The sequence below is a fragment of the Mytilus trossulus genome, chromosome 7 (genome assembly GCF_036588685.1).
Source record: "Mytilus trossulus isolate FHL-02 chromosome 7, PNRI_Mtr1.1.1.hap1, whole genome shotgun sequence".
NCBI classification, from domain to species: Eukaryota; Metazoa; Mollusca; class Bivalvia; order Mytilida; family Mytilidae; genus Mytilus; species Mytilus trossulus.
In genome coordinates, this window is record NC_086379.1 from 11328127 (window position 1) to 11347902 (window position 19776).

Consider the following 19776-nt stretch of genomic DNA (forward strand, 5'->3'; position numbering starts at 1 on the left):
GAAAGATATTTTTCGCATATTTAATGTTAATGCATGCATTGCATTTATTCAATGTTTTGCTATATCATAATCATCTTCTGTTGTCGGACCAAAGGCATGGTCGTATGTTTCATCGCTCATATTATTCTGTCTGTTATGAGAAGTACTGTCATACACAGTATCTACAGCTCTACTATATATAACCTGCTGTTGAGCAGAGCCGTTATGTTTCCCTGAAACGTCATACTGGTCTTCATTAAATGCATAATTGTCTTTTTCAAATGTTGGTACATGTTTATCATATTTAGATTCATTTATTGGTTTAGCCATTTCGTAGTTATATGCATTTTCATCCTGTACAGGACAACCCGTGTCAGAAGCTTCAAGCACTGTAGAATAGATCGCTAAATTAGAATACGATCTTATTTGTCCGCTGATTCTGGTTTCGGAGTTTGATTCCTGGTCGTTGACCGTTTTGCCTTCATTCGTTCCTTTATTGTTATCGTTTCTTAATTCATTTGTTGACATTTCAGAATTGCAGTTTGCAGGCATTGCTACATTTTGATTTCCAATATAATCATCATTTTTATCGTTACGGTTAGCTATATTATGTTTGTCATCTGGTCTTGTTCTCCTAAAAAAAGAGAAATGTTTGTATCAAGACTGTTTTGATTTAAATGCAAGTTATGAGTCTTATGGACACGAGACGCGCGTTCTTTGGTATTTATTTATTAGATTAGTTTTATATTTAAAATGACATGTTCCTGTCGAACCTAGCTCGTTTTTTTACAATACAGTCCTTAAAAACTAAGAACAGAAAATTGTCAAGGGAAAAATGTCTCTCCCTTTATGCTTGTTATATCAGTCCGGCGAAATGTGATTCATAATTGTGTGATTTATTTCTTGCTCTGAAATTGATCAAAAAGTTTGCAATTTGCAGGTAAACAAACAAAAAGTAATTACCCAAAGTAAAGTTGCTGAAAGTAAGTGCCTTGTCGAATAGTTTCCAAATGATATTTCTCCAATTTGATTTGATCAAACTATATTTCATTTTTGAAAATGAAAACAACATTAAGGAGCGAGATAGTTAATGTTATAATAAACGTATGACTGTTTTTCTACTATAAATCCGCGGAAATTGGGTATGCTTACAACTTTTAAGTATATTAATGTTTACCTTCTAACAAACCACATGTACACTACTACGACTCCAACAACTATAATTAGTCCAACTGTAACACCGACAGCAACACCTACATAAACGGAATATATATATAGTACTCATACTCAACCAAATACAAGACCTATTGTCTTCTTATGTTGATTTTTGTGTGAATCATATTGCTTAACATAAGATTGACTTATAGTGTTCGTTTGTAAAATTTATGGCAGTCCTATTAGCTGTTAAACGCTTACTATGCAGATACTTTTAAATGAACAATTCAAGACATGCAAGAAAACATAGTTTATACTATATTTCATGGCTAACCAGAATGAGTTATTTTACAATTGACAATTTGGTACCGTTTTAAATAAACCAGATATAAAGAATTGTTTTTACATACCTTCTACGTTACTTTCAATCTGCAATGGGAGTACAGAAGGAACTTCTGTAAGATAATTTAAACGAAGTTAAACATAAGAAATTATTCCAATATTTGTAAGTATTTCTTTATTTTCAACTTCAATATTAGTATCATAGATTTTTATTTTCAGTTATGATCAAGAAACAAAACTTAAATACAAATGCGTTACATAGCAAATATTCAAAGCAATGCTGTTAACTTCTGTGTCATCTTATCTTATTGGCAATTCTATTCATAATATAGGGTTATTGCATGAACATTGGGAAATATTGTCCGAGTAGAATTTTATATTGAACGAGCTTGCGAGTCCAATATATGTTCTACGAAGGACAATATTCCCAAATATTCATGAAATAACGTAAACCTTTTATTGTATAGCAATATAATATTTGAAAGTAAAAATTGGTTTAAACTAAGATTTTGTCGTTGATGACGACATGAATTTTGAAGATTTATTGCACTAATAGTGAATTATTGGATTTTATTGAACGCTAACTTCTGGTTACTTTCTGTGGGAAATAATACAATAAAACATCTAATTTTTTTATATCATCAAAGGCCCGAGGCCAACTTTTTGTACTCCAGAAACGGAAATGTTATTTATAATTAACCACTTATTCTATTTAAATATAAATGTTAATTACCAACTAGTAATTCCATCACCTAGCATGCGATTTTTTCCTCAATAAAAACGTAACTATCAATTAAATAAAGGACGCAATTAGTAAAATTACAAATATTCTGACATCTAAGGATATAATTCGAAAACATATCGGCCAACCAAATCATGAGAATGGCCGTTACATTTATGCAGTTTGCATTCAATTGATTCTTTTTTCATTTTGGTTATTTTTGTGAAAGGACAACATCTCTGCTTATAATGTTTACATAGTGTTATTATGCACAAGAGATATAAAGCAGACATTCTTTTGCATTATTTATATAAAGCTGCTTAGGCCACACCAATTTGATTCTTTGTTCGACGGACCCGCCCGCACCTATTTTTTTCAAAACAGATTTTTTTTATTTTTATTATATTCCCGCTTCCCGCATCCGGAAATGAAATCATGTCCATTTCCCGCACCGTTTTTTTTGTAAATAATATATAAAGATCTCAACATTTTTTTTTTTTAAATCATAGTCTAGCCTTTATATAACGATTTAAAACCTACCAGCACCCCACAACACTGTAAATATCTGCGAGAATATTTGTTTCAGCATGAAACCAATTTATTCCAAGCGGGAGTGCTCCGATAGAAATACCAGTACAGAACAAAACATTGGTTTCTTTCCCCCTAACTTATATTCCCAATAAAAAAATGTTCGTTGTTAAAATAAAGTACAAAGAACTTCTGAAGGATTTGCCTTCAACTGCAATTATAAAGTATGGTGACGGTCATACCCGCTGCAGGTTTGTGCACCTGTCCTGGTTGATTCAGGGACCTGTCGTGCAGCAGTTATCGTTTGCTGATGTGGTTCATTGGTATTTTCCCGTTTGGAAATATAATTTAGATCGTTGGTTTTCCTGTTCGAATTGTGTACAATACTAAGTTGTAGTCCCTTATAGCATGCTGGTTGGTCTTGATCAAAGCCCTGTGTAAATGCCGTACTTTGACCTATGTTTTTTTTATTATCAGGTTGGGACCAACCCTCCCTCAGACAAGGCCTTGAAGGGGTCATTTTACCATGTTTACTGTTGTAGAAAAGAAAATAGAAATACTAAGGATTTGTACAGTTCTACTTTACAAAACCTTTGACAACTTAGAATTTTTTACTCAAAAAAAGGAGAAGTACATTATATTTTAAACAACTTTTCTGAAAGAGGGATGGGTCCACTTATTTTAAATAATATTAAACTGTTAAAGTAAATGTGTTAACATGGTTAAAGTCCAGGAATATAACAAAATTCTTGGACATGTTTTGACCATTTAATACCAAATATTATAGTTCTTTGGGAAAATATAAGCCCTTTTGAACTTAAACTGTTTTTACAAAAAAAGTATATTATAACTTATTTTTACCCTCATAAAAGGGATATTCATAACATTAAGGGGTTGTTCTGAACCTGATTATGACTTGGATGGAGAATTGTCTCATTGTCAGTCACACATACATAGATCAGATTTAATTATTCAATTATTTCTTTTTGAACAGGGAAAAAATACTTCATAAATTAAAGAAATGTCAAGGTGCAAGTGATAAATCAAGTTTTAATATAGTCAAAACCTACTATTTTATGTTTACAAAAAAAAATTATAATCGCTCGCCTCTACTTTTTAAGCTTCGCCTCAAAAATTTGCAAATTAAATATTTTTTTATTTCTCGCTCGCCCCAATTTTTGGAGTCCAAAAATCCGTAGAACAAGAAATTAAATTGGTGTGGCCTTACGGTTATATATTAAATACAAGCACTGAATGGGATATAAAACATATAAGCATTCACTAAAATTTGGTTAATTCTGCAACAGGAAATCATTTTTATGTCTGGAAGTGAAATTTTCCAAGATGATTTTGTTTTCTTTTCTTAAAAGTTTTGTATGAATGCTGCTTTATACGAGTCAAAACACAGTCGGATATAAGGGTTAATAATAAAAACCCATCAAAATACCGAATCTGATCTTTCTGTTATGGAGGGAAGATAGTAAAGTAAATCGATTGAAAATCTTTAAGTATTAATATGACTACAAAACTGTGAATCTGTATATAAGGATAGAAGTACGAACTTTATGCGGATATTGAGTGCCGCAGTATATCTATGATGAAAGAAATTAAGGTAAAATATAATTATTTAAATGATGTATACTGACCTTTAACACAGCTGAATGATATATTATAGAATTTTGGTATTCTGATACAATCATCCCATGTAAAAACAGATTGGTTCCAAATGCGTGGTTCACAATTTTGTTTTCCATTGCATGATGTGTTTACCTTCTGGTGAATCAATTCTATGCAACTATTATCCAAAACTGGTTTTTCGCAATCTGATGAATACGGCATCATTCCAACTGACTTAATTTCTATTTTTCTGTTTATATCTCCACATGCTATTGACTCCATTTTAAAAGGACAAACTTTTTTTGGATTCTTCGGATGATGGTGATTAGTACGTGTATCTATAATGAAATAATATATAAATACGTAAATTTTGTAAAACGGATTTAATTTCCCATATCAAATTCATTTTATGGCATCAAGGCTAACTTCTAATTCGTATGATATGAAATGAACAGAATAGTATAGAATTTTTGTGCGACCGAACACTGTAGAAAATTGTTTTTTTAGATATGATCTTTCTATATTCCTGTTGGTTAGTTTTAACTAGTTGTCAGTTGAGTTTTGCAGACAGTTTTACCTATTTAAGTAAATTTATTTTTGCTTGAGGTTTTATTGTGGAAGGATACCACACCCGTCAGATCATTCATATTTATTCAATATAAATTTAACCTATGGTAGTTCTGCTGTTGTTTTATTTAGCTCGTCAATTATGAGATAATTATTTTAAATATTACATTTATTTATACTTTTACTGGTGCTTTTTGTCGATTTTCTTAATCATTCACACTTCTGCCGACAAATAACCATAATGTTAATCGTATAATTTAGAAGACTTTGTAAACAGATTTAAAGATATGAAAATAATTTTTTTTATTCTGATATTTGCATCTTTCTAGCAAGTTAAAACAAGCTTATCACATAGTAATAGCTTTTCTAAAAAAAAACAGTTAGCCGTCTCTTAGTTGATGAAAGTGGAAATTGTAATCGCTTTGTAGAAAAAAATCATGCTGTAAACCTTGAATATATATCAATCAATTTTACAAAACACGTTATTTAGCAGTAAACCGTTTAATGTTGGTTGTCACATAATGCCCTTATGGTATGCATTCTTCAAAGCATAACAAATTTTGTGAGACTCCGTTCTTTTAACATGTTAACAATGCCAATAGTTTTTATCGTATTGAAAATTCATAATTTACTTTTATTTCTCTTTCTCTCATATAGCATTATGTATATAGGAAACAATGCTCAATAAGCCTCAAAACAACTTCTAGAAGTTCGTTCTTCATCCTCCGTATTGTATTAAGTGTTGTTAATTTTTTTTCTATTAAGATATTATTTTGTGCATGTATTCTCAACTCTTCTTTACATCATAGCTAGACTTGGGAGAATAAAACACTTAAAATACTGCAATGAAATGTCCATCTTAGAAGACCGTATGTTGCAGTTTAGAAGTAAATTGTTTTGTATGTTGTTTAATTGGGTTGCTGTTGTCTAAATTAATTACATATCCTTCATATCTCCTTAAAACTCAACCATAGAAATCAAGCACGGCCGAAATATGATAGTATACATGTATAATTTGTAAATAGTTATCAAAGAAACATCGTTTGAGAGTTTTTTTCTGTTTTTTATTCTTCTATTTCCCTTGCTTGTGTCTTCTGTTCTGCATCGTCTCTTATTTATATTGGACGCGCTAGGGAGAGTTAGACAACGTTCAAATCAACCGAATCTCTGTCCTAAATATCAATGGTTCATCCGTAAGCAGAATAAAACATTGCTAATCGATGCTTTTCAAATTTTTTCGTATATCCTGTTATACCAGTATACGTATAGCGATAGTGGATGATAGTTAACTGCATATTGCTAGAAAACATAGAAATAGTTTTGCCTACGTTTTAAACCGTTTAAAATGTATAACACATAGACTGGAAATTTGAATACTTGATTTCTCTTCTTATGATTTCATGACTGATTTTGGGGATTTGCCTCGCCTTGGACTTCAAGTTTACACATGTATTATATGCTTTGCAGAAATACACTTTTCTTCTGCGAATGATATATATCTAACCAGCTGTACTATATCTTGATTAAAGTGTTTTATAATATAGATGAAGTCGCTTTGGAGGTTAAAGCCAACTATTGAATTGATGTACATTTATATGTGTATTTACTTACGAACACAATAGTATTGTATAACTAGCTTCCACGTTTTCTCCAAACCTGAATTTGAAACATTGGTCATTTTGTCTGTTAATACACACGTGTTGTGGCCAATACAAAATGACGCTGAGTCCAATGCTATCATGGTTTTTGTAAGAACGTTATCTGTTGTACTGCAAGCATCATGCACTTCATGACTTGTAATATTGATATCGTTAATTGTGTTCCTAACTGTACAATTAAGTTCAGTTTGTGAATTTCCACTCCCCAATCTCTCACAGAATAGCCCTTCAATTAAACAATGCAAATCAACATATTTAAATGTGTTGCTTCTTATTAACTACACAAAACATACTCTGTCTGCCTATTGTAAAAATTGGTGCAAACGTGAAAAATATGATTAAAACTCTTTAAACAGTTATTTGAATACAATAATTATGAATGCTTTTAATATTCGAATATCTCCTTTAGAAAACTATTCTGAAATTAATAATAGGAACCATCATATTCCCATTTCTAGAATGAAAAAAAAAATCAAGGTACTCGCAGAGCGGTTTGTGTTCGTATCGGCAGACAAGGCAGCCAATGATGTTGTGGTGGTGTAACGCATATACTACACGGAAGTTCTTCAAAACGAAATTATTAATTCCTCTACATTCAGGTCAGTGCGCATCACAGAGAGCCAAATCATAACATGCATACCACTGCCACTACCCAGATTAAAGCATCGTCCGAACATTTGAAAGTCCCTACCATGTACTGGTTACCGAGATTACACCAAAAAAAAAGCATTTAAATACCGTTTCTTCATCTCCATTTCGAGTAAGTGTTCCACTACTAATATATCGTATAACTATTTAAACCACTTGGTCGATGCCACTGCTGGTGGACGTTTTGTCCCCGAGGGTATTACCAGCCCAGTAGTCACCACGTCGGTGTTGACATAAATATCAATGATGTGGTAATTTTTATAAATTTCCTGTTTACAAAACTTTGAATTTTTCGAAAAACTAAGGATTTTCTTATCCCAGGCATAGATTACCTTAGCCGTAACTTTTTTGGAATTTTGGATCCTCAATGCTCTTGAACTTTGTACTTGTTTAGCTTTACAAATATTTTGATATGACCGTCACTGATAAGTCTTATGTAGACGAAACGCGCGTCTGGCGTACTAAATTATAATCCTGATATCTTTGATAACTACTATCAGTGCTTCTAACTACCTCCCTTACTCAAAGAACTGGTTATTAGCTTTTGTAATAAAAGTTATGAGAATAATGGTACTAATTATTTTTGGATTGTTAAAAATACTGTAGAGGTTTTAGATAAAATACATGCTTTTGATGGTCCTTATAATTCTGTTGACAGTTATGATTTTCTTTTGTATTTGATAAAATGGTCTTTCGATAAATCTCATTGTAATTTTATTTGCTGTAACTCGTTTAAAGACCTTTTCTTTAACGAAAAAGGAAAGTATGCTAGATACACTAACTGGAAATGTGAGGATATAATTGGAGCTTTTCATTTTCTGTTAGATAACATTTATGTACGTTTCGGCGATAAATTGTATCGTCAGGTAGTAGGTATTCCTATGGACACTAACTGTGACCCGGCCCTTTTAAAGCAAATTTATTTCTAAATTGCTATGAGTTTATGACCAAACTCAGTAAAGACCCATCATTGTTATATTTGGTTGATACACATTCAAAAATACATACCGGTATCTGGATGATATTTTGTTGTTTAATAATCCAGACTTTTCTAAATATAGATATAGGAAGATGTGGTGTGAGTGCCAATGAGACAACTCTCCATCCAAATAACAATTTAAAAATTAAACCATTATAGGTTAAAGTACGGCCTTCAACACGGAGCCTTGGCTCACACCGAACAACAAGCTATAAAGGGCCCAAAAATTACTAGTGTAAAACCATTCAAACGGGAAAACCAACGGTTTAATCTATATAAACAAAACGAGAAACGAGAAACACGTATATATTACATAAACAAACGACAACTACTGTACATCAGATTCCTGACTTAGGACAGGTGCAAACATTTGCAGCGGGATTAAACGTTTTAATGGGCCCAAACCTTCTCCCTTTTTCTGAAACAATAGCATAACATCACAACATATAAAAACATACGATAAAATATCAATTGAAGATATTACAAATAATCAAAGCTGGTATACAGCCAAGATCCATATAAATAAAAAATGACAAAAAAGCATTATAAACAGTATCAACAGGTCGAATTAACAAGAAAATACGATTTGAGAGTACTCGCAGTTACTGACAGCTAGTTAAAAGCCAAAACCAATTAATAGTAAAAAATCATGCATCAGAGACTAAAATCGACTAAAACACATCACAGGGATTTAGTATTTTAACGTCATTAATAGTCAAAGAAGACATGACTTGTGCAATGCCAAAAATAAATGTATCGACAGTTAGTAGTATAGTGAAGAGCGACTTCTATAGAAATAAAAGTTAACGTGGCTGTGTCCCCTATACATCTCGCCTCAAAAGATAATGAAATTTAGTTATGTTTTAATTTGCTAATGACAAAATCAATATTAGTGCCAATGTGAACTATATTCAGAGATCTTATTACAATTATATTGGTACGATAACCCTTACTTATAAGTTTGTTTAAAGGTTCGATGAGTTTACAAGGATCACATATTGATTTCCTCGCTTTAAGTACAATATTACCATAAAATTTAGGATGAGAAATACCATCTTTAATAAGCTTTCTACAGGTATAGCCAAATTTACTAATCAAATCTTTGTATCTATGAAAGAATTTAGTAAAAGTTTTAAGTAATTTATGGTATCGAAATCCCTGACACAACAATTTACCAGTGATGCATTGATTACGTTCGTTAAAATCTATGACATCAGAACACACACGGGCAAACCGAGTTGCGATATATAAACACCGTATGATGGAGCCAAAGGCACATCGCCGTCTAAAAAAGGAAAATTAACAATAGGAAATGAAAAATCGTCTCTTTTGTCGTAAATTTTAGTGTGAAGTTTCCCGTTTGAAATTGAAATGTCTAAATCTAGAAAAGGACAACTGCTGCTGTTTATGTTAGATTTAGTTAAAGTAAGTTCGTTTGGGTAAATTTCTGAAGTATATTTAGAGAACTCTGGATTATTCAACGAAAAAATATCATCCAGATAACGGTAGGTATTTTTGAATGTATCAACCAAATGTAACAATGATGGGTCTTTACTGAGTTTGGTCATAAACTGAGATTCATAGCAATAAAGAAATAAATCTGCTATTAAAGGGGCACAGTTGGTGCCCATAGGAATACCTACTACCTGACGATACACTTTATCGCCGAAACGTACATAAATGTTATCAAGCAGAAAGTTTAAAGCTTCAATCATATCCTCACATGTCCAGTAAGTGTATCTAGCATACTTTCCTTTTTCGTTACAGAAAAAGGCCTTAAATGAGTTACAGCAAATAAAATTACAATGAGATTTTTCGAAAGACCATTTTATCAAATACAAAAACTTTTTCTTTATAAGATTGTGTGGAAGTGTAGTGTACAGAGTAGAAAAATCATAACTGTCAACAGAATTGTAAGGACCATTGAAAGCATGTATTTTATCTAAAACCTCTAAAGAATTTTTAACACTCCAAAAATAATTAATACCATTATTTTCATCAGCTTTATTACAAAAGTTAATAACCAGTTCTTTGATAGTAGTAAGGGAGGTGGTTAGAAGCACTGATAGATTAGTAGTAGAACACTTACTCGAAGCGGAGATGAAACGGAATTTAAATGGTTTTTTGTGTAATTTCGGTAACCAGTACATGGTAGGGACTTTCAAATGTTCGGAAGATGCTTTAAGCTGGGCAGTGGCAGTGGTATGCTTGTCAACGATTTGACTCTCTGTGGTGCGCACTGACCTGAATGTAGAGGAATTTATTATTTCGTTTTGAAGAACTTTCGTGTAGTATATGCGTCACACCACCACTACATTATTTGCTGCCTTGTCTGCCGGTACGAACACAAACCGCTCTGCGAGTACCTTGAGTTTGTTTTTTAACTCATAAAAGAACTCATAAGAAACGAGTGACCGGTAAAAAAATAATGTTCTTCCAATTCTTGAACCAATGCATACAAACATCATAAACTTAGTCTTCTGTGCACACATTTATCATTTTTTTCGTGTAAATTTCGTATAATCGTCAATTTTTTTCAATCAGTCAGTGTGTGAAAATATGGCAGGTAATTAAAGTTCGTGTTTTGAAGCCGAAGTTTAACGATTGTCACCTGTTTGTCAACAATCGACAAAAAAGCATGGAAAGTGAGCACGTGTTTAACATGTAAATTCAGATAAAAGTTTATTTTAAGGACATCCATGCGTATTGTGAGCACCGGATTTTTACGAGATTGGTCACACTGAGGTCACTTTGCATACGGAAAATATGTCGGGCGATTGTAACTAGATCTCTGAATATAGTTAACATTGGCACTATCGATTTTGTTATTAGCAAATTCAAACATAACTAAATTGTATCTTCTTTTGAGGCGGAGCATATAGAGACACAGACACGTTAATTTATATCTCTATAGAACATGTATAGAACATGTAGAAGTCGCTCCTCACTGTCCTACTACCTGTCGATACATTTAATTTTGGCATTGCACAAGTCATGTCCTCTCTGACTGTTAATGACGTCAAATACTAAATCCCTGGGATGTGTTTTAGTTGATTATAGTCTCTAATGCATTTTTTATCATTAATTGTTTTTGACTTTTAACTAGCTGTCAGTAACTGCGAGTACTCTCAAATCGTATTTTCTTGTTAATTCGACCTGTTGATACTGTTTATAATACTTTTTTTGTTATTTTATATTAATCTGGATCTTTTCTTTATACCAGCTTTGATTATTTGGAATATATATTTTCTAATTTTCACTTCTTCTTACTACATTTGTATAAACTTCAAGATTTACCTGGTATTATTGAAACGGTTTTTTTTCAAAAGGGATTATTTTTGAAGGGTTACATATTTCGCAGTGGTGTCTTGCCATGGCTTTGTTTGGACTTGTTTGTTTGATTTTTGGCCTTGAATGTTTGTTCCTCATATTTTATTAACTGTGCATTTGCATTTGCATTTGCAGTCACCTTGTTTGCTGTCAACTGTTTTGTCGAATGTCGTTTACATTAAGAGTTCATTTTTTATCACCTTTTAATTAAACAGTTGTTGTATTTGACTGTAAAATATTCATGAAATGCTGATGTGGTGTGATTATAGTAACTTTATTTATAAGGAAAAATACAGGAAATATATGTAAAAGTAATTTTCTAATCATATAAGCGAAAATAGAAAAATCAAAAACCTACCATGTGACTTGTCTGCTATAGACAATATTGCAGATACAAGATACATTCTCAAAAAGTTAAATGTAATATCGTCCATTTCGACGGAGTATAACAATGTTCACTTTCCTCTACAAGGAAGTTACGATTTACCTATTCAGGTCATACAAATAATATTAATAGTAAAATAAACAAATTATAAATCAACCAATACTGATTCGATCTCTCATATATATAGAGATTAAATGTACTTTAAATCATTCAACGCTACGACAATCACATATCCACATTGTCATTTTCCTACTTCCTCTGGGGAAAATACATTATGAAGGACACGCAGTTCGTACTACGTTTTTTAAACTTTGCGACAACTTAAAATACATGTATCTTTGGTAAGATATATATAGTGCATAATCGACAGCGACAATAGATCCGGAATGTATTACCAATGGCATGGTTCAAACGCTCTAATATAAATACAACAGATACAATTTAATACTGATATATAATTATTTTGGTGAATTATGTTACATTGTAAATAGTGTTCACTGGAGTAATCTTTGAAAGTAAACACATAAACAAAATGCATTAAAATACAACAAGACGCCACAAATTATATAAATTGTATCTGGATTAGTTTTTACAAACACCGGATCGATGCTAATAGTGGTTTAGAATTTAAACCAAAATAAATGGTTAAACAATTATCGCATAAATATGTAAAATCCTAGTAAGCATTTTTAGCATAAGTATTGTACAGGACCTAGGTATATTCTTTTCTTTCTTTTCATATATTAATCTGTACATTTAAATTTTTAATATGCTAAACCAAATTTAAAGATGCTTTTGATTCAAAACAGAGATAAAATATAAATGTTGATGCACTCAAATGGCAAGAGATGCATGCACAACAACTTGAAAGTATACTCACTCTATTCCCACAGTATTTGAAATCCGTAGATGTATATAAAGTTCGATTCATTAAAAGAGTGCATCGTAGTCATTACTGTTTTTTTTATTGTATAACCGAACGTAAAGGTTAATGCAGGTTGTAAAAAATAATGTTATGCTATATTATAAGCATATGTTCATATCGAAAGATATGTATATACATTTTCGTATGTCTGATCAATGACATGGAAATAACAAGGTGTGATATGAGTGCCACTTTCCAACAAAGTCAATTGTTGCTTGGCAAAGGACTGAATTCCACACATTGTACAGCTCTATTAAAAATTAGGTCCTGCTGAGTATCAGGGCAAACCATTTCCCCCGAAATATCTAATTGATCTTAATGAATACAATATGTTCATTACGGATTCGTTTTCTTAATTATCCATATCATTTTTTTTAACAGGGTTTGCCATTTCGATACATCGGAATGTTGATGCTGTACGAAATGGTACGTTCCATTTGGCTAAAGAACTTTAAAATAATCAGCAGAATTTGATAATGCAGTCATTGTTGGTTCTTCAATTCCAGTTTCAATGTTTGATTCTACGTGATTGACTGTTTGATCCTTAATTGCGTTGTTAGATTTATTGTTTTTGGTTACTGGACAAGGAATAATGTATTCATTTTCGATGTCTTTGCTGGTTGATCTCGACTAAATTGTTTCCTAAAATCTTTATTTAATACGTCATAGCTTCTTGATTCTTGGTCTGTTGTCAACATCTCATAGTTGGAGTTGGAAGCAATTATGCTGTTTTCATTGCCAATGCTATATTTGTTTTCATCTCGTTGATTAGTTGTGGTTTGTTTGTCATCTGACACTTTTCTACAGTAAAACAATACAAGGGATTCAAGTACTCTATCAATAAAATACAATGGACGATTCACTAGGTTAAAACTTGGATAATAAATTAGGAAGTACTGCATGGAAAATGTTTTTAGTAAAATATAAGGCATGGCAATACTAACTATCTCTACCCCTTTCTCAGCTATAATGTTATGTGAAGATAAAGGAATAATAATTAATGTTTATAATGGTAAGGGATTTAAAAAATATCTTTTACAAATGAAGTTACCTTCTAACAAACCATATATACACCACAATGACGCCGACAATTGTAAGAAGCCCAACTATATATAACACCTACTGCTAAACCTGAATAAAAAGAACGGTAAGTTAATAAAGATAATTATTAAATGTTAGATCCATAATATTGTTGTAGATTGATGTGAATTCTAATAAATATTTCAACGTTTAGTTGTATAAATCATAAAACCAATCCGCATCGTCAAAGTTATGTTGAAAAATAATTGAATGCATAAAAGAAGATTTTATCTAAATTATTTGAAACAGCCATCCAATTGCAAAATTCTCACACAAATGTTTTTAAACGAAATGTATTTTTTTTTTATTTATCTTTCAAAATCTGTTGATTGAACATTGCAGAATTATACTTACTTACTACATTTGTTTCATCTGGCAACAAAACATTAGGAGAAATTGCTGAAAGTTGAATTAAAGTATCGTAAGTTCATTTCTCAAATAAGTGCTATTTGTATTGTATTATATAATTAGAAGTAAAACTAGAGTTTCCAAGGAGCGTGTGTTATATTACCTGTTATTTTATTGCATTGATGCATGAAATAATTAATTCATTATATTTTTGCTTCAGTTTCATAGATTTAAGCCAACAACTGAGTTTCACCCCTATGTTCTATTTTAGCCATGTTAGACATGTTGGTTGGCAGGCTTCGACACATTTTTAAACTAGACACCTTAATGATGATTGTGACCAAGTTTGGTAAAATTTGTCTCAGTAGTTTCATACGAGAAGATTTTTATAACATATTACAAAATTTTACAAAAAACTTGTTAAATATTGAGTTTAAATGGCAACAATTATTAAAATGAATCAACTGATAATTCTAATGCAGCATCGTTTGTAACGTTCATTTTGATTTGATAACGTCACAAATTGCATGGCATCAATTTACAATTGATGCTATGAAAACTCTCGCGAAGGGCAGACGACGTTTGACATATTTTAAATATAGTAGTGTTCGTTGTTTTCTGTGAGTTTCATTAGAATGGATATAACAATTTTGTATTTGAAGCACCGACGGCATCAATTGGTGATGTGATGCCGTCAGAGCTTAACATACAATACTGTTATCACTTAATGGGTTGTTTGTTTCGACTGTAATTTCATCGCAAATAGATTCTAACATGATAAACATGTATACCCGCTGTCAGAATGGCTCGTAATGCCTTAGTTCCAGAGATATTAGCCAACAACTGAATTTTACCCCTATATAATATTTTTAGCCATGTTCGCCATTTTGTTTGTAAAGAGGTGTCATCGAACACGGAATTGGTATCTGGCAATCCGACAGGCGGATAGAGGTCGATTAAAAAATAGTGTTTGGCGTAAGTTCGCATGGTTAAAAATTAGAAAGATTTCAGACAGGTAGCAAGGACCCTTAGCGTACAAACGAGCCATAACATACCCTTATAGCATGCGATACAATGGGTAAAAGAACATTCTTTTTAACGGAACCAGCAAGCCATATCTAATGGTTTACTTCAACAAATTGTGACTTGGATGGAGACTTGTAACATTGGCACTCATACCACATATTCTTATATCTAGAGACTCTTTCAAAATTACTTCTAAGCATCAGGCATAGTTAATTTAAATAATCTATAATATAAAGCACTTTTTACATAAATAACACCCGCTAAGGCGGTAAGAAGTATAAAATATAGTTGGTCATAAAAGCAGACTGAAGTTCTATGGAACAATCTCATCGTGAGACACTTTCTTTGGAGTATAACTTACACCTTGAACAGGGGTGTGTGGGATATATATAATGCCCGGATTGAAAAATATGTGCAGAGACGAACTGTTTAACCACTTAATAACCACTTATCAATTAAATTTCATCGTACACCCTTATAGAGTAATCTTCATGTTGAAATTGGATACTTAAACTGTCATCTAAATAAATTCATTGTAGGTACCCAATTAAATACGACCAGCACAAATCAACAACGTCCATAGAGGAGATAAATAAAAAGAAATAATGAGAAAACATACACTTGATAAAACTTCAAACAAACCATGAGTTTTGTTATTAAATCATTCATTAGATAAAAGTGTTCATTACAAACATTACAATCTCAAACACATGTGTCTATACTTTCGCAAAACTCGGTAAAAAGCTTACTTGCCTGAATGTTCATTCGGACTGTCTCTTAACTGTTAATTTTTTTTAAAACGTCTCTTACCGCTTGACATGATTTTTATTGATCAGATGTTAGAAGAATGAGCGAAACACAACGCAATAATTTGCTTTGCTTTTAAAAGAGCTCCAATGCCTTATAGAGTACAGGAACTAAAAGAAGGCTATTCTCTAAGCAAAATTGACTAGTTCGAGTGAACCGATAGTAACCATAATTACTAAAACTTCATTAATAATATTCTTTTATAGAGCTGGAAATGAGTTTTACAGGCAACTCCAATCAACGTCACACAGTTCAATCAGATGTCTAACATCATTCAAAGTTGTGAGGATGAAGCGTAGAGAAACGAATAAATATGCATCAGTGTATATATATCTCTATATAAATAACACATAGCTGAGAGGGTGGTAGAGCAGATTGGTACCCCGAGAAAACATTGTCAACCGCGGCGAAGCCAAGGTTGACAATGCCTTTTCGAGGGGTTCCAATCTGCTCTATCACCCTCTCAGCTATGTGTTATTTAATTTATTATACTGAATGTCCTATCATTATTTGCTTTTACAGATTACTTTTTAAAAGTATTTTCTATGACGTCACGTTCATAACAACGTTACGGGCATTAGAAAAAAAAGTCAAGCAAGATGATTTATTTTATTTATTTTAACAGTCGATAATCTGAGCCAAAACGTAGAGCATAAGCATTGTATTTAATTCCTTGATGTAAATTCAATTCATTGTTCTTTGAATTATCGATTTCTGATTGGTCTAGACGAGAGGGTAACATTAAAAAAAAATGTCACCCGCTCAGCCATGTGATAGAGTAAATTGACACCCTCGTCTTAGCCAATAAAAAAATGGCATTTTAACGTGAAGTATAATAAATTAACATACTATATAGTAAAATATCTTTTCTATCGATCATCCCGGTGGGAAGTCGTTAAGAACACAGCATTATTTTATTTAGGGGGTTCACTTGATAGACGCAAATTTTTATTAGTCTTAACTTCAAGGTTAATCGAGCAAATTTATTTAATAAATTGATTTTTACTCTTTTTGTTTACTTTACACCGAGCTCATGAGGGTCTTATATTTGATCTTATTGCTGTCAACAATTGTTATTCTACGCATTTCACCTGTATCGGTGTGGACAATTCCATGTTTATATCACATGACATTTCCGCGGGAATTGCTTCTATTTGGACCGTATGAATGACATGAATGGATGTAAATTTGGATTAATGCATATGTATTGTGAATTATATTGTTATCTGTGTATATATTTTTGATGAATTGATGATCACATTTTCTACAACATAGTTAGATGTCAGGTTTGTACACATTTAGTGTCTACTCTAATCTTTATTCAAAACTGAAGCCAGTGAACTGGTGAAGGGATACATACATGCTGCATAATCTCATCACATTTCAGGGACATTTAAACCAACAAAAAACTGTTGAATATTATATCAGCTGACATATCTATTTTCATATCATCTAAAGTCAGTCATACCAACTGACAAAATCAGCGGAAAACGTGTATTCGTGTCTTTTACCTGCTATGGACGATTCTCTATAATAACATTGTATTTAAGCTGGTTGTTTACATTTGAGTTGTATGATAAACGTATGTTTCATAGGCGGAAACATATTTGAAACAAGAAATGTTTTCAAAAATTAAATGATTTTTATAAGGGTACACCATGGACACTATTTTCAATTATGATATAGCTTTTACTTACTTTTAAGATTTTACACTAAATTTTCAACATAAATGTGTGTTTACTTTTGCATTACATGCTGACAGGTTACATTGCTAAGGGAGAAACTATTGCAACTGCTGAAATCTTGAGAGAGATAACTCTTACCATACCAACTTTTTTGGTTACACCATTGAATATAAAAATGAGACTTTTCCTTTTGGTGATTTTTTTTAATAATAAACCAACATGCACCTCCAAAATCATTAAAAGAATGTTTGTTTGTATCAAAATGCAATAAAAAGGGATAAATTCTAATAACAAATGTATATTATCAACAGTCCTATTTCAGGTCTGAAAGGGTTTATAGTAAAAAAAAAACAGTTGATTTTTGCTATATCCAAGGGTTTAAGAAAACATTAAGGATGTTTTTATATAACATTTCATACTGTAAACTGTATATAGTGTATCACAAAACATTCATAGATGCATGATTTAGTCTTAGGTGCATGATTTTTTTTATTAGTTATAAGTGGCTTTGAACTAGCTGTCAGATAACTGTGAGTACTCTCAGATCATTCCTAGTGTCTTTTTGTTGTCGGGATGTACAAGTACCCGGCCACGTCCGCTGGTATTTTTGTCCATCTGATGAGTTAAGCCTTTTTCAACTAATTTTTATAGTTCGTTCATATGTTGTACTGTTATACCACTGTCTCGTATAAGGGGGAGGGTTGGGATCCCGCTAATATGTTTAACCCCGCCACATTATTTATGTATGTGATTGTCCCAAGTCAGGAGCCTGTAATTCAGTGGTAGTTTGTTTTTGTGTTACATATTTACTTTTCGTTATTTTTTCATTTAAGGTAGCACAATACAAAGATTTTATAACTCCAACTCCCAAGTTTTAAAATGCTGTATTTTTCTTAATAATGCTTGAAAATATACAAAAGTGGTAGTTTTGGATAGCTAACAGATTACTGTTTCAATTTAATGCAATGTTATATATGATGCAACAATTATGTAACCAATTATAATGTTAACTGTGTCTAAAATATTTTGACCAAAATTCCATTTTCAAATGAAATTAGCTTCTTCATAGGTATCCCTAGAGGGTTGATTTTAATATATGTTGTTCTTACGGCCATTATCTACAAAAGGGTGTCTCAGATTTCAGATAGAATGTATAGAACAAATTTTACATCTAATTTAACATTATCTTCTTTCATGTGGTAGGATGTTTACACTAGTTAGAGATTTATGAGAGAATGGAATACCATAGAGACAATCTGAGACACCCTTTTGAAGCCCATGGTGTGTTGATTAAGATTTCGTTAAAATTTTCTGTAAAGTTAAAGAGATGATAGAGCTAAATTCATTCAAGTGAACTTACCCAGATTTTGCCATTAATTACATAATAATTGATTACATAATGATTGCATAATTTGTTGATTTTTGCATTCATTTAAAAGATTACTCTTTTATCTATCTATATATACATCTTTTGTTATTTTCTATGCATTTATAAGAAAGTTACAGCATTTCAAAGGTTAGTGATTGGAAGTATAAAAATCTTTGTATTGTGCTACCTTAAATAAGGCCGTTTGTTTTCACGTTTTAATTGTTTTACATTGTCATTTCGGGGCCGTTTATAGCTGACTATGCGGTATGGGCTTTGCTCATTGTTGAAGGCCGTGCGGTAACCTATATTTTTTAATTTACTGTGTCATTTTGGTCTCTTGTGGACAGTTGTCTCATTTTCAATCATACCACATCTTCTTTTTTATATCTTACATATGCAAGTGTTAAGTTGATACATTTTGATATATATTCATGTCTTTTGACTTAAACATACCAAATAACATAGTTTTGCATCTTTTGTTTATAATGACCCATGTAAGAATATAGATTTTTGTAGCCCATGGATTAAAGTCATAAAACTTTGCTCAGAACTCGGAGCACAAAAATCATGCTCGAAACGTGACATGATTGGTTGATTTTGGAGTACGAGTACAAAAATCTGACTCGA

General features: G+C 31.8%; 1 protein-coding gene across 1 annotated transcript; it reads right to left on the bottom strand.

The window, feature by feature from the left end:
* Positions 1-48: 48 nt before the first annotated feature.
* Positions 49-12011, bottom strand: LOC134726148 (uncharacterized). The gene is made up of 6 exons (XM_063590547.1): positions 11883-12011; positions 6521-6793; positions 4372-4680; positions 1545-1589; positions 1157-1232; positions 49-613 (listed from the first exon to the last, which is right to left on the bottom strand). Exons 1-6 carry the CDS (start codon positions 11956-11958, stop codon positions 49-51), a joined length of 1344 nt encoding a protein of 447 aa, XP_063446617.1. The 5' UTR covers positions 11959-12011.
* Between the last annotated feature and the right edge of the window lie 7765 nt (positions 12012-19776).

Bases quoted from the DNA above. Each gene is read 5' to 3' on its own strand.
- LOC134726148 (XM_063590547.1), bottom strand. From the start codon at position 11,958: ATGGACGATATTACATTTAACTTTTTGAGAATGTATCTTGTATCTGCA. The intron at 6,794-11,882 runs GTAGGTTTTTGA...GTTTAATTGAAG, and splicing joins TATAGCAGACAAGTCACATG to GGCTATTCTGTGAGAGATTG. The intron at 614-1,156 runs GTAAACATTAAT...CTCTTTTTTTAG, and splicing joins TACATGTGGTTTGTTAGAAG to GAGAACAAGACCAGATGACA.